The 17,340-nt window shown below is 36.4% G+C and overlaps 1 protein-coding gene across 2 annotated transcripts; it reads left to right on the forward strand.

The window, feature by feature from the left end:
- The first annotated feature begins 204 nt into the window (after positions 1–204).
- LOC129778439 (8-oxo-dGDP phosphatase NUDT18) lies at positions 205–16,468 on the forward strand. Of its 2 annotated transcripts, XM_055785331.1 has the most exons (3): positions 205–445; positions 5,867–5,899; positions 14,291–16,468. In XM_055785331.1, the coding sequence occupies exon 3, from the start codon at positions 14,905–14,907 to the stop codon at positions 15,913–15,915; it is 1,011 nt and encodes a 336-aa protein (XP_055641306.1). In that variant the 5' UTR covers positions 205–445; positions 5,867–5,899; positions 14,291–14,904; the 3' UTR covers positions 15,916–16,468. The 2 variants fall into 2 exon arrangements, with proteins under 2 accessions (XP_055641306.1, XP_055641305.1); XM_055785330.1 differs by lacking the exon at positions 5,867–5,899.
- The last annotated feature ends 872 nt before the right edge of the window (positions 16,469–17,340 follow it).

Genomic DNA, 17,340 nt, shown 5'->3' on the forward strand with positions numbered 1-17,340 from the left:
GGTGAAAAATGAAAAAAGAAACAAAGACGTATTACCTTCTACAGATCGGGTCATTTTGTACCAGTGTGGGTTTGCGTGGAAGCGCTTTTTACAATCCACGCTTTGCGGGGGTTGTACTTGTATACGTGTGAATACGCTATGTTTTGATAAAGCATGAATGGAACATTCCGCAAAATACGATAGTGTCCGTGTCAACATTGCTTTCAAGTAATTTTCATTCATTTCAGTGCCAAAAGTGTTTTTGTTTTCCTACTTAGATGTCATAGATTTATCACAGTTGGACTCGTTCATGTCTTTGAATTACTGATAGTGCTTTTAGTGCAAATTATTGAACATATTCGCGGATCATTTAGTTAACTGTATTTTCAATAACATCGGAATCTGGATAAACTTTTTGGTAGAGATTTTTTAGCAATAGTTCCAACAAAAACCAGATATAGCCTTGGTAAGTGTGTCAATTTGTTTTTACTACAGCAGCAATAGTAGTTGAGTAATGCGTATACCTACGAGAGCTAACAGAATGCACAAAAGTGTAATTACTCCTATAAAGTGTTCCAATGGAGCATAAATTGCAAATGCATTCACGGGGTATCGATTTTCATTTTCGTTTACACACTTGACTGGCACTATGCTATAATACGATCAGTTCCTGGTTTTGTGCAGCTCATGGAATAATACTGCATCATTTACAACGCATGTGTGTATAGAAGGGTGACATTCTGCAACGAGTGCTTGTCTAACTTCATAGTTTAGAATTCTACTTTATTCTCAAAATCACAATAATTGTTAAAAAAAATTCAACATAAAATAGAAGTATGAAATTCATCAAACAATTATTCGTGAAAATATGACTTCACTCAAGGTGCACACATTACTCCAATGGGTCATGGCATAGTCGGTTTGTTTTCCTCCTGGTTTTGTATTACGATACGTAGAATTAAAATCGGAAAGCCATTTATCTGCCGTGTGATCTCCAGTAATACTATCAATTTGAAGCCGAAATGCTGAGCTAATGTTACCGATGAAATTGACTTTCACTAAAAGCTGGAATGCGTTAATTTCTTCATGCAATTTCGACCGAAAAGCTATGATCTAGCGTGGTGAGAAATGAAAACAATAAATTAACGGATCGAATCAATATAACGGCTAATAAAAACATCGCTAACGGATGAAACGGTGAAACTCAATCGTGGAAACAAAGCCTATTAGCATAAAACAGATAAGAATCATAGCGATCGTGTGATTGGAATCTCAAGGTGACTCTGGAGTGTTTGTTTTGAATCTCAATGAACAAATTGGGAACAGGTTTTCTCCTACTACTCCAACACACAAACACAGAATCAGTTTCTGAGCGAAAAGTTGCTGTTATTCCGCCACTGGCAGATGGAAAGCATTACCCGAAAAAAATTGAGAAATGTTTAAAATCTAATCAAAGTCGCCAATCATCTTACACGGTTCCTCATTGAGGAGTGAAATGAAAATGTTTAACACGGTATCAACAGTAGCTACGATGATGTAAGCTGAGTCGAGTGGATCGATGGATAGATTACATAAATATGTTTTGCTAAGCAAAAGCCCGTTCAAATGACAACCGGTCTCGTGGAGCCGCCCTTCTCCCTCCATTGCTCACCGACTATTTCAGTTTTATTTGGTTACAACGGAATTTGATGATCATCTGTGTGGAAGAATAAGCTCGTAAATTGGTCGTAAATTCTTCATTTCAGTTCCCAATACTCATTATTAAACTAATGAGCATTGTACTAATATACAACAACTTGCAAAAGATGAAAAATTGTCTGATTTTGCTAACACTTGTTCCGCCTGTTCATGCTTACGGATGGTGGTTTGTCTTGACTTTTTCTCACCTACAAAATCAATGTAGAAATGATGTCGAAAATTAAGTAAGAAAAACCTTTATCTCTTTTTTTTGTATGATGGGCACCTTACACAATCAATAGATTGAGAAAAATTGTCTTCAATATCTTGACAGCCAGGCTTTCGATATCCGACTGACTCGATATTTTGTCACCTTACACGGTCAATATATAGTCAATATGGGACAATAGAATTATGACAAGGATTGGCCGTTTCAATGAATCAATAAAAGAGAGCTGAAGGTAGTTATAAGTTGTAAAAAAATTATTGAAAATAAATATTTGATTGTATTTTTATGCTCAAAACACTTACCCTTGACCTTCTTCAGCCGTTATAAGAAGAATTTTCTAATATTTCCACTATAATCTCATCATCTATATGTATAAAATTCTCGTGTCACGATGTTCGTGGTCGAACTCCTCCGAAACGGCTCGACCGATTTTCATGAAGTTATGCACTGAAAACTTGGTAGGCATGAGAATAGGACGTAAACTATATATGATACCGCTAGGGTACCGATTATCATATCCCAGCAAACATTAAATCGCATAACAAGTGTATATATAACATCATATGCTCTAAATTTTGGTTGGCATATAATGCGCCTAACTGGCATATGCATGCAAAAGTGAAGACCATATACATACATGGCAAATGCTTACCGAATTAGTTTGGATGAATATGCAACTTTGATCGACTATAATAGCGATTATGTTGAAATTGAATTGCGATCTAATATGAATATATTCATTAATTGTAAACGCACCTAATACGACTTTTGCCATATTCATATACGATTTATTACAGACATAGAAAAAAAACAAATGGCGCAAAATATTTTCGTAAAATGTTTATTATAGCCTCACGAATCGCCATTTTTATATATGAGTATTTATATTTGTAGATATTATAATTATTCAATTTACTTGTGTTGGGAGTGGAATATAAATGGTTAAAATGGCACAGATTGATGTTTGGTGAAAACTGGTCCGATATGGGCTCGAACTCCGGTTGTCTGGATTATCATCCACACGCTATCTCGCGCGGCTATATGAAATTTAATTCAACAGCGGTTAAAACTCATACATATGATTCGATATGATATAACCTAATACATTCTATGCAGTAGTATCAGTCATTCCTGGTTGCCGATTTTATTATTCAACTATGTTCCAAAGGATCTTTGATTTCCCTATCATAGAAACCAAATATATAATATCATTGATCCAGAATAGTAAAAAATAAATGAATATCAATGAAACTATCTCAATTTTAAATTATTTTTATTACAATTTTCACTGTACAATTTGTTTTCACAATCATATCAAACTAAATTGTGATTAATATTATAATAAATATAATAGATCAATCTGGCAACCTTGCAAAGCGATCGATGAAATGTGCCAAATTCGATGTGGTATGTATTTAAGATTAGCGTTCAATGGCGTAGTTCACTTCATTTTGCTGAATGTTTCATTAGAAGGGATGTTTGACGTTGTTACTTTCATCGAACATCAGCAATTTCGAGTGCATTTCATCATTTTCGAGTGCATCAACATTTCATTGACATTTCAATATGATGTTATATGTTCTTTATTAGGATCTAATATGATTTACTGTTTCATGATTTTCTTCAGCATGCAACACGATTTACTACAGTACTGAATCGATTTGAATTATACACTTATACGATACACAAACTGCATCAGCGTAATATACGCATATGATGCGGATTAAATATATTTTACGTCAATGTACATCATAAAATTGATGTTTATTATACCGAATTGCGACTTAATTTGATAATGGTATATAAAATCGAGTTTTTACATTTTATGCGATTTCAAATATACAAGATACATACTTTGATTGATATTATATGCGATAATGATTTACTTAGCACGTGCTAAATTATACGATTTAATGTTTGCTGGGATGTTTTATACCGATTAGGGTGGTCCTATGCAAGAAAAAAATCTAAATAATTTTTTTATTTCTTTTTTTTATAAATTTGGCATAAATGTACATTTAACCTCAAAGGTTTACCTCCATTTCCTATTTTTAATCGCGATTTTAGTATTTTGGTATAAATAATATCCAAATAATCGACCCGTAGATTGTTGTTCAAAGAGAACGAATGTCATTCGACTTTGAAACGCACTGCGTATAGACGTCATTGAGCTTCGTGTTCCATTTCTGTGAAGCGTAAGTTGTTATGAATTTCCGAGTGAAATAAACACGCTTTTAAAACAAAAATTTTAAATGAACTATGGCTCTGTTGTGTGTTCTGTGTAACAGAATAACACATTCTTTACAGGTAGGGAAAATATCGGACGAAAATAGTCTCTGATAATTATTTTATATTCTTAATAATATTTTGGCTGAAATGCAAGGCGATTTATAGAAAGATAGTTGAGTTAGGGTCAAGGCTATGTCTACTAAGTATCTAAGTATTCAAACAACATCAAATAAACATTTTCATTCAAATTTCAACAATTTAAATTGCTTTCGGGTCTGCTAATGACGAAATATGGGTGATTGTTCGATATTGTTACCACAAACATAGCCTTTTTTTATAGCCTTGCATGGCAGATGGAAACTGTACAATGCATTTTCTTAAAGATTTCACCAACGAAACGACCGCAAGCCTAGGAAGATATCCAATATATCAACGAATAAAAACTGATGATGACGGACAATCATTCATAAAAATTAACAACGCAGACATTGACATGGAAAACCGTTCAGTAGTTCGCCTCAGCTGAGCAAAACATTAGATGAAGAGCAACAAATTTGCAACAACGAAATTTATTCCTTTTTTCAATTTACATTTAACGTTCAAGAGAACAAACATGTCAAATTCGTGAATGAAATAAATCGTGAATGGAATACAAGGAATTTTTTGTGTTTTTTTTTTAATTTTTGTCATCGACTTGGCGCTCTATACCTCGGTATGTCAAACACAAGTATGAAAAAAAGAGTAACGAACGTTTCAATTATGTGTAGATCTTTAAAACATTTAAACACACTTACAATACATTAGTGATTTTTTATTTTACAATCAACATATTCACTAGAAATAATTTTTATGGCAGAACAACGTTTGCCGGGTCAGCTAGTTATATTATAAAATAATGTACTAATTCTTGTTCATGATAGTGTTACTACTGACAGAAAACGTGCTATTTTCAAACATAGAATATTCCTATGATACAGAGAAATTAATTTTCATTCTAAAATTGTGTATTTTCTTTGTGAAAGCCCATCATAATACAGGGTCTTTCAGATTGAACGCTAACGCAACAAATTTTAATAACTTTTACAAAAGTGAAGAATTTAAAAACAAAACGAAAATAAACCTTATTTTAGGACATTTTCGATGTGACAAAATTCTTCATGCTCATTTCTAACATTAGGACTTCGATGCTGTTGAAAATCCGAGTTATTTCTTCTTTAAGTTCCTCCAAATTTTGTGGCTTATGAACATAGCAACGGTCTTTCACGTATCCCCAGAGGAAGTTATCGACGACGAGAAATGTTGAAATTCTTACCATAAGAGGACAAAGTTTCATTAAGGCTTCTGTTGCTCGAGTGATACGATTTCACTAAAAATACACGTTCTTGTAAATTGTACATCTTGGTACTAAAAGCCATCCGATCAGACTGAATGAGTAGTCGAATATTATCGTCCCGAAGTAGGGAATGCAGTGTTACCATCGACGGAGCGAAAAAAAAAATTAAAATGAGCAATTCGATTTTTTTGCGTGAGCGTTTAATCTTAAAGACCCTGTACTCTCTTTTCAAATACAGGCTGTTCTTTTCAGTTTGATGTTTTTTCAGTGTTACGAAAAATATCTGCAATTTTCTTTTTTGTACGTTATGGTTCACTTATTTTTACAGTCTCAGTTACAAAAGTTAGGAAGAGTCCAATTCTTAATTTTTTTTTAATGCAATTTTTTATTTACATTTTCACTTATTCTATGGTTATTAGGATGGGGAACCGATTACTCTTGGACGTCCTGAGGTTAGTATTTCATATTTCCATCATGTTTAGGAATGAACAGTGCTCCCGTGACCGATTGGTTAGCGTCACAAACTATCATGCCTGGCCCGTAATTTCTTCGTCAAAGAAACTTCTTACAACTGCGCTGTGGTCACGAGTATTCTAGAACTTGCTACTCCAGAATACATTCAAGGCGTGTTTTTCGGTATAGAAATCTGAATTAAGTACTACACCCATACCTCGCTTTACGGCCTAGATACGTTCCTGGACCGCTAAGAAAAAAGCCGTATAACGAATCAATTATTCCAATACGAATCGGTTCCAAGCTTGTTCGACGAAAAGCCGTATAAAGAGCGGCCGTATAGCGAGGCATGGGTGCTCTGATAAAAATGACGCAAGTGCCTTCCAAGAAAGAAGGAACATAAGGCGACGATGCCAGTCAGGGTTGCCAACTATGATTTGAAAAAATCAGGAAGAATGAAAATAAAAATCAGGATAATTCAGGATAGCTCATATTGGGTTGTCCGAAAAGTTAATGTCGATTTTTGGGAAAACAAAAACATCATTTTCATTCAATGCATTATAATTTAATTTCGATATCCATTTCAATATCCATAGTTCTGTTTCACAATCTTTCGTCATCTTTCTTCTTCTTCTTGGATGGCTCTAACGTTCCAGTGGAACTTTTGTCTTCTCAACGTAGCATTGCTTGCATCATTTTTATTAGTAATACTTGTTTGAGATTTCTATGCCGAATAACACGCCTTAAATGTACTCTGGAGTGGCAAGCTCTAGAATACGCGTGACCACAGTGCAAGCCGGAAAAATTTTCTTTGACGAAAAATCCCCCGGTCAGAACGGGAATCGAACCCGAACCCCCGGCATGATAGTGTGGGTCGCTAACCACTCGGCCACGGGAGCACCATCTTCGTCATCTTTCACACAGCTTAAATATTCTATCCTCTAGAACATGTTTGCTTCCTTTGCTATTCCTACATTAATAACTCTGGAGATACATCTACATTCACATTATCCAAAATAAAGCAATGTTGTTCCTCAAACTTAATCTCGTTGTAGTTCCATAAAATCGTCAGACAATCTGGTTTCATGAAATTTTCTAGCATTGTTTTGGGAAGCCATGACATAATTTAGGGTAGAGATAAAAAAAGTGCAAAGTTTAACTTAATGTAGGATATATACATGAGCGAGCCGGAGAACTATCATGACAGAAAACTTTGGCATGGAAACCAATATATTTATTACGAATAATGTAAAGAGCTTGAGCTTGAGCTTGAGCTTGGGTAGACTGTACAATTCGTAGTTGCTCTCCGTGATTGACCTGAACCAACCAAATTGCACAAAGAACACACAGAATGACGCTTGGGACTAGCAAATCATTCTCGTTGTGCAATTTTCGGTGATTCGAGCTTTAAATGGTCAATAACGACGCCGGCCACGTCCTTACAGTCACCAGGGGAAGGGAAGGAATGTTAGTATGATATTCGCCGCCCGAAGGCCAGAAAGGGTCGCCTCTATAGCGTGGTTCCCTAGCGTTTATCATGGAAGGGATATTTGTTAGTGGGATAGGTTAAAAATCAGGATTCACTGCGGTAAGTGATGTGATTCTGTAAACGCGGCCCACCTTTTAAAACCTGTTAAAAATGTAAAAATATTATAGAAATAATTGAACTGGCTATATATTTTATTACGCACGTACTGTTCGAAACTCTTAAAATCTGTCGTACTGTATTGCATTCAATCGTGACGACGAAGAATTAACTGTGGGAAACTTGAAAAAGTAACCGAGAATAATCATCTAAACCTAATTGGACCAGTGATATATTATATATATTAATCATCGAGCGTACTCTTTATCGAATTCCAATCGTGATGGTAAAGAGATATACTTTAGAAGCCTGAGAAGGCCACCGAGAGAACTCCTATAAAACCAATAAGACCGAAAATATATATTGTTATTCATTGTCCGTATTGTATATCAAACTCCAATTGCGCAATTTTATCTTAGAGATCCTTAGAAGGTAACCGAAAGAACTCCTATAAAACTAATGTGAGCGGAAATTCAAATCGTTATTCGTCGTGCGTATTCTTTATTGAACTCCAATTGCGACGATGGAGAGTTATTTTTAGAAAAACTGAGATGGTATCCGAAAGATTTACTCTAAAACAGTTCGGACCGGTGATATATTCCGTAATTCATCGGACGTACTTTTCATTGAACTCTATTCACGACGGCGCAATTGAATTCAAGAAATAAAGATATAAACTAGAACTAAATACTTAAATACATAATGAATTAAAGTAGTAAAAAAATGAAGAACAATTGAAGCACACGAACAACAAAACAACAAAACAAAAAGCGCTATGACAGAACAACAAAAATTCAATTTTGACATATTTATACACATATGGAGTTTCATTGCAATGATATTTTCTTATAATGTATATCGGTGATCTGGAATCGAAATCAAAAAATTCAATTAAAACGCTGAGAAACGAATGGCCGTTATAAAGCGATGTACATAGCCAACTACCAGAGAAATGCCATTATTTCATACACAAAATTACACAAATTAAAAACAAATAGCACAATAATAATTGCTTCTGAATGAAAATATTGTAATTTGGTTGATCATGAGAAGAAATGAGTGACACATAGAGACAGTTTTTCGTGCCTTCAGAAGATATTTGAAAAAAAAAAATCCCGGGTCTTCTTCCAGATCGCAAACACTCTGATAGCTTCAAGGTTTTCACCAACACATATGAAGATTTATTACGAATAATGTAAAGAGTACAAAAATCAGGAAAAATCAGGATCATTTCAGAAAAATCAGAATAAATTGAGTGTTCATCAGGATATCAGGGAGCGTGCTAAAAAGTCTGGGAAATCCTGAAAAATCAGGAAGGTTGGCATCTCTGGTGACAGTGGATACGGCTATGTGTGAAAGTATCGCATTATTCGAATTTGTCTACTTCGAGCGGACCAAATTGTTTGTTTGTTTTAATCAGTTATCGTACAATCAAATTTTCGTAAGAACTTTTATCCAATGTCCCCGTACCATAAGGAGATTACTAATGAAGATCGATAGCTTTGACGAAAAAATAGATTTGGATACAAATTATTAAAATGTCTGAAAATTATTTTATCTGCAAGCAAATCTTCGTGATATAGAAGCCAGAAGTCAGTACTATCATCCACCTACGATAACTATCTATCCAGGCCAGCGTTAAGCACGTGAGATAGGAGAGAGGCGGCAAATTAATGCGATGTATGTCGACTCCGCGAAAGCTCTTGACATAGTCCTACACTTCCTAGTATCGTAAATGAAGTACATGGATTTCCCTGACTGTATAACGAAGTGGATTTCATCGTGGATGCACAGCACATGTCGTCGTCAATGCAGCTAGATCACACAGTTTCAATATCACGTCTGGCATACCACAAGGAAGCGTTCTGGGTCCAATGCTGCTCAACATATTAATGAACGATTTGTACTCACTGCTTTCATCGTTCAAGCTCACTTTCGCGGATGGACTTGGAATATACCGGGTGATTTCATCTCCTTTGGAGTACGAATTCAGTAATATCCATATTCTGAAAATCATGTACTGCTCGTAGTAGCATTCTTGAGTACAAATTTCTCTTTTTTGCATTAAAACAATTTCCATGGAACGACCCACTAAATCTTCCCTCTTATGCCGACCCTTGCAACAACGATATACAATACAACGATATTAAGTTTTGATGTACTGCAAGGAAATATCGACTGCTCTGAACTTCTAACTCAAGTTTCTCTAAATATTTCTCCTCGCCGAATCTGAAGATGTCGGGAAATAGGTTGACGAATGGTTTTCGTCGAAACAATAAAGTTTTATTGGTAAAGAATCCACAATTTTTACTTGTCATGTTGTGTTATGAATATATTTCACTAATCTGCTTCACAAGCTTTGATTTAAGAATAAATTGACTACATTGTCGTTTCAATCTCTGTGTATATACCTTTTGAACTGTTATAACACATAACCTCATCTCACAAACATTGTTCATTAAAATCTCATGATGATGGTTCAAGTGGATTTTTTAAGTTGCGGGTCACTTTCAAATCCCACGAATTGTGATATTACTTTTAAATTAATCCAAAATAATATATGCTTAGTTTATAGTTAGTCCAAAGTACTCAAAAATTTGTCTTCAATTTATCTTTGTTTGTTTTTTACTTTTCATTTATGGAGATCTATAAAGTAACACAAAACAATGAAGAAACATGTAATCAAAATTGCCAGATGCAGATTGACAAAAAATGAAATTACATAATTTCCCAACATGCGCCGATGGCGCAAACATCAATTAGCGCTGAAGAATGTGTGGTAAAATGTGAAAAACACTATCCGCACAACGTATCGATAGAGGAAAATTATGCATCCAAAAATTTGTATCTCATCCAAAACTGTATGGCCATAAGATCTCTCGGACGTTCAACCTAAGGATTATTACATTAATGTGAGTTTAAATTAAAGCTTTCCAGCACTCTCGATTTTATCACTGAGAATTTGTGTGTAACTTTCAGTCAGCGGCGTAGTGAGGGTAGACAGCGACCCCTGGCAAACTATGAAAATGGCGCCCCAAAAAATACCACTCTTTCGATTTTTTCACTAGGTTAGAGATTGTGATATTTTGAGAATACCACTCACTAATATCAATGTGCAGTTTGAGCAGTTTATTCATATTTAGAAGGCAAGATATATCATTACTAGCTTTGTTCATTCTTTAGTCAAATATTTGTATTGCGTGCCTTAGCTGAACCAAAATGATCCACCATTGCACCTAAATCAAGGTCTGCTAGCGATTCTTTCTCAACACTTCTACCTCTGATACAAGTTCCTCTGTATCAACTTCTGAAGAATACTGTGTTGTGGAGTTTCCAGTTTTTTTCGTTTTCCGTGGTCGAGTTTAATACACTTATCATTTGGATACTGAATGACATAATCAGATGCTTCCTTCTTCATCTCCACAGGGTACGAAATAAATTAGATTGTTAATCTTTGCTTGTTCACATTTTTTCTGCCCGCTATATTGGCACCATTGTTATAAGATTGTCCACGAAAGTCAGCTATATTTTGTTGTAAAGATTTATTGTTGGAATTGTTGATTTTCACAATGATTTTCATTTTGAATTTGCGTTGACAGCATGCAATATCTTACTGGTAGATACGTAGTCATGGGATTTGGGCATGTATTAGTAAGATTATAGGATTTAACTTACTTTCAAATTCCATTTTACCAAAGATCCAATGGTTCTATCTTGTTGCGATTTTTTTAAACCGTAACAGTGTATAAACTCTCCCTCGCTCTCTGAGAAACGTGTTGATAATCGATATGAATGAGTTCAAAAAATATAAATGGTCGCCTCTGACTAACCCGAACGGTACGCGTTCCGTGCCATTTTAACTATTGGTGTAAACCAGACTAGCTGTCTCTTTCATTCAAATACAAAAATGGGTCAGCTTAGCCACGGTGCGCGGGAGGGAGAATGAGCCTCCATTAACACATACATTATCTAGATTCTAGAAGTATGCGTCCTTATAATGCAGCTTAAGGTGAAGCTGGAAGGAAACATCCCCCCCTCCCTACTCATGATGGATGTTTTTTAATCAATTGAAATATGAAATACAATACAGCGAAAAATTATTATTGAAAACTCTTGGATTTTGGCACCCCAAAGCGTCAGCGCCCCCGGCAAATGCCGGTTTTGCCACCTGCAATTGCATTTGTAAACCCGAAATCTACCAGGTGTGAGTGATGACATTGTCAGGTTGATGTATAAGATGTTGCTAGTAGGATTGTATAAATTCCTCCAATTTTATATATGCCTTTTTTTCATTTGACATTAGTCCTCAAAAATATGTTAATGTGATTCTGCCAAAAAAAAACAAGTAACCTGGTTGTTCAGCGTATTAAAAATGTCGACTTTCGTACCGAATGAAGAGCACGATAAAAATTGGAAGAAAAACTGAATGTGTTCTGAACAGCAATTGGCCATTGTTTGAGAGACTTGAAAAAGATGCAGAAGCGAAAGGCAAATACTGAAATGCTTCCTCAACGGCATCAAAGAGAGTCGGTTATGCATCGGATTGTCACTGGTGACGAAAAATGAGTCTATTTTGAGAACCCTAAGTGCAAAAAATCATGGCTTTCACCTGGTGAAGCCGGTTTATCCACTTCAAAGCCAAATCGTTTCGGTTGAAAGACGATGCACTGTTTGTGATAGTAAAGTGATGTTACAGTCTGACAACGCACCGGTGCACAGCGCTAAAGCCGTGGTGGATGCCATAATATATGTTAACTGGGAAACGTTATCGCATCTGTCATATTCTCCAGACCGGCCCTGTCAGATTAGCATCTTTTTGTTGAATGCGCAATGCACTTGCAGAGCAGCACTTGGCCGGATATTAAGATGTCGAGAAATGGGTCGGCGAATGATTTGGAGTTTTCTTCGTCGAAAAAAATAAACGACTATTTCAACTCGCACACCTGGTATAAGAGAAACTTCGCAACGATTTCTGATATTTATGTATTGGAAAACACGCGATTAATGGGGCATACCGAATATTTGGAAGTACATGTCACTTGTAGCAGAATATACGTTTAGTAGTTCATTTATGAAATAATTATGGAAATACGCCAGTATTGCGTTCACATAATGATTACAACCAAACATTTTAAAATTCAAATGTTTTCAAACAATATAGTTTCATGCATGATGTGTATAAGTTTTTGAAAAGTGTGTTTTGTTTTCATTTTGGAGCTTACAGAAACACATAAAATTGGAGTGATAGGGTTAGATCGTCTTTGAATAGGACATACGTGAGGTACTTTCTGACAAAAATAGCGGCTTAGATTAGAACCGTTAATCACTAAAACTGGTAACTGTCAGTAAATATGGAATAAAAAAAATAAATGGTTTGTTTTTGCATGTGTCTACTTTCTAGTCGAATTTCTCACTAAAATAGTCAGAAATTAGACAAATCTTTGGGAGCGGGGGCCGACATTGATATTGTGCAAATTCTCTTAATGCGGACTGAATGAAAAGCGCAGCAAAAACAATCCGGGTCACAACATGTTATCTAAAATACTGTTTGTTGATAATATGTTAAAATCCTTAACCCTTTCGCTACGAACCTCGTCTATAGACGACACCAGGGTGATACTGCACATCGATCACACCAGCGCGATATGCATACTTTTCAGCGCAGTGCTCCGTTCAGCGGTAGCACACCGATTGAGCACAAAGTCGTAGTGAAAGGGTTAATAGTTCCGTTTCATACTGTGATACCAATAGTTCCCATTCAGATTCATATACAGTTGATTTAAGCTGTCATATTCGCTCGAAATAACTTGTTAAAGAATTAGTGGATGGTTATCTTCTGAACCTGTCAAGTAAGCGATCGATCGTGAGTTCAAATCTCAGGGCCCTCATTGACCATCTTTGTGTTGTTACAGAATAACTACGGCCACGCAACAATCATCAGCGATGGAGATCGATCCACGGTCGAAATAAGATCGATTCATCCATACAACTGCTCTGCTCTGCAAGAAACATCGGGCTGCTGTTCTATAAATAACTCAACAATGATCAATCAACTGTCTCCGTTGTCCGGTCTAACTGGATAATGAAAGAACAGATAGAAAACTCTTACGCCTAAATGGCTACTGTGTAAAAATGTGTACCATATGCAATGGTATAGAAGGGAATATTCTAACGCCGAAAAATGGCAACTGTGTAATGTGCTAATTTAGATATGATAAACATGTGACATGTACACGATTAAAATTTGGCTCTGTTACAGCTAAAATGCTAATGAGCCTAAAATAAACAAAAGGGATATAAAAAAAACCTGTCAAGTATTACAACCTTCATAAAGGGTTATCCGCGATGCTTGGAATGAACATCGATTTACCGCCCAAAAAATCGTTAAAGAAGTTTCATCTAGATTCTTTTAGTTTTGTACCGTTGTTCATATTCATTATTCATATTCTAGTTTATTTTTATTTTATACAGGTGTTTATATTCATTTACTGAAGTTTTTTTTATCATTAACTTTATTGTTTATCATGCTACGTATTTTATAGCAACGATTGTTGCTAACAATGGTATGAGCTGTGTTTTTTACTCTCCAAGCCATGGCATTATTTTATTAATCTCTCCAATCTTAATCTAAATAATAAAATTTGAACAATTTATAGAACAGTAAATAGCAATCTCCTTAATTTGTGCAGCTTGTATAGCGTTCCTCACTATTTTTGTCATCAATAAGCGTATTTCAAACACGCAAACAATAACTTCTGAAAACATGCGAATAATTTTTTTTTATCTCTTTTCTTTTCAACAAAAGCACATCGCAGAGGTGACAGAACTGAGCGCAATCTTCAGTTTGATAACACGAAAGGATATTCCATAGACTCGCGGTTCTGTTCGATGCCGGAAATGCTGTGAATTGGGACCATAAGTATTCCATTCATACCCAAACCGGCGAAAATTTTATGATGTTTCTGGTGTAACAAATAGACCGTATGCTGTCGGGAGAAGGTGAATGAATCTCGCATGCGATCACGCGTTGATGGAGAAATAACATAACTAAAGAACACCATCGCTGCTCGATCCACGAAACACAAACCGAAAAAGAAATATTTGAAAAACAGAGTAAAGTGTATGGACTCTCTAGTGACAAGGCAAACGGTTACACCAATGGGGGGAGAGTCTGAGAGCCTCATGACCTGTTTCTCCTCCACACTCTCCACGGGCTCCAAAAGACGGTGGTAAAGCCATGCGCGATCGTGGAGTCGCGCTTTAGTCTCGTTTTGAAATTCCACCGACCAACAGCGGTGAATAGCCAGAAAGAGGGAGGAACAACGCCACAGGCAAAAATCCCATTCGAGTAGCGCGTGTATCTTATTATGCAAATATGATCGTTTGATGTGAAATTTGAAGAAAACTGAAGCTTTTGAGATGGAGACTAATTTGATTCGTGTTCTGGAAGGACAGTATCTCGATGAGTTGACAAGTGAATTGTGTGACTTCTCACTAGAAGAACAAAATGCTGCCACGGAAGCGCAAGGTGTGAAACCTTTAGCTGCTTCAGATTACGTACCAGTTGTGGGTAAAACAGTGACCTACGTGGTGGCTTGTGTGATTGTGAATGACAAAAACGAAGTGCTGATGATGCAAGAAGCCAAGGAGTCCTGTGCTGGCAAGTGGTATCTGCCGGCTGGTCGGATGGAACCTGGTGAAACAATAGTTGAATCTGCAGTAAGGGAAGTACTGGAAGAAACTGGAATGAAGGCTGAAATCACAACTCTACTTGCTGTGGAATCAGCGGGTGGTACGTGGTTCCGATTTGTTCTAAGTGGTAGAGTTACAGGAGGAGAACTAAAAACGCCTTCGCAGGCAGATCAAGAATCGATTCAAGCAAAATGGATCGAAAACCTTAACGAGCTCAACTTGCGTGCGAATGATATTCTGCCAATTATAGATTTAGCACGCAACCATAAGCGACGCCTTCCCAAAGACCCCAATTGGCACAGAGATATTCTTCCGGCCAAAAAACCGCACTACAAAAACTATCTACGGGTAGTTGTTGCAATAAAGAACAAAAGTACCAATCAAGTATTTGTGTTACTCAGTGAGAAAACAGCATACCATTTTCCTACAGTGGAAATTCATCCTGGCCGTAGTATTCATTCCACATTGAAGAAGTTCATGATCGAACTGTTTGGGGCCGATCTACCACAGCATAGACCACACGGAGTTTTGAGCGTCGAGCACCACACCACCGGTTCCCAGGCGAACCCGACAGACGGTATTTGTGTCACGTTGCTGGTCGTCTGTCGGCCCTCGATCGAGAGCGTGTCTCTTATAGGCAAGTGTATTTGGCACGAGCTGAATAAGGAACTCAGCGCCCGCCTGGCGATGTCTGTCGCCGCGAAGAATTCCACGCTATTGCTGCATGTTGTACGATAATGGAATCAGCAATTTTTCCAACGTTTCGCGACACGCCTTTCCACAATTTCTTTCTTTCTCAAACCTGATCGATGGTACTCGCCCAAAAATAATCAACCATTGCATGTATCCTAAGTTTTATCGCTATATTGATTATAGAAACCAAACAAAACAGCAAGAAACACTCAATACTAGATGTTAGTCGGTGACATAGGAAGTATACCCAGGCAGTCTAAAAGTGTTTTGTCTTTACGCGATCGGAATCTCAATGATGTAATGTCTTTCACTCGGAAGGAGAAAAACAGTATAAAAAATGGTCATGGGAAAAATGCATACCAAATCCGAAAAAGCGAGGTGTAGAATTATGGTGCTTTTTCCAAGGGAAAGTGAATCTGTGAATTGGAGAAAAACAGAGGAAACAAGCGAATCTGTGTTCCAATTAATGAATTGAGAAGGAACGAATGGAAATAATTTAACATTTTCTAATTAATAAACTACAGCTAAGTGACTGACCCACAACTACAGATGAACAACGATTTCTGATGCAAAGTTTAATAAACTGTTATAAAACATCTATAGTGACGTATTCGTTTGTGGAAAAGAAATGCCTTATTTAATTATTTTGCTACTCCCATTACTCTGTGATGCTGATATTCAATATTTATAATTTTCTATGTTAGGATTTTTGATTCATTAGGTTACCAATTTCCTGCGGTATATTCGAGAAAAATAATAAATGCTAAATTCAAGCATAAACAATAAGTTGATTTGTCGTACTGGAGATGTTGAATTTTATTACAAGTAAAAACAAATTTCGCAAAAATTAATTGCATTTTTTTTGCCGAAAAAAAAACAGCGGAAACTCGTAGTTTGCATGTGGATGTTTATGAAGAAAATGCTTCATTAAATATAAATATTTAATTTTTTTTTTATTTTCATTAATGCTACATCCCTATCCCTGGTCATTATGCACAATGCTACAGTGCGTGTGGCAACTCTCGGTGGAGACAACAATGGGCCTGATTACGAATGTCACTTCACGGTGAAAACGGAATAAAATGTATACACATTGCATACAATTCATTTCGTTTTCACCGTGAAGTGACATTCGTGATCAGGCCCAATACCTCTTATCCATATCCCTAACCTGACCCGTCCCACAAAAATTGTTGCTCCTCTAACCTCGAGTAAACCGCGATTAATCGGTCGAAACCTACTAAACATAGAAGTTGAAATTCTGTATAAACAAATCATGATTTAGTGGCTCCGCAAAGCTTATGCGATTGAGCCTTACAAATAAATGAATAGAAAAAAAATACTACATCCCATGAAGAGATTGGATCTTATTCACAACATTGTTCCGCCAATCGACCCGGTCTATAGCCGTAGTTCTTCAACTCCCGGTCGCACCGATTCTTGCCAAGTCCTGCTCCGCCTGCTCCAACC

This window comes from Toxorhynchites rutilus, chromosome 3 (assembly GCF_029784135.1).
Source record: "Toxorhynchites rutilus septentrionalis strain SRP chromosome 3, ASM2978413v1, whole genome shotgun sequence".
NCBI lineage: Eukaryota > Metazoa > Arthropoda > Insecta > Diptera > Culicidae > Toxorhynchites > Toxorhynchites rutilus.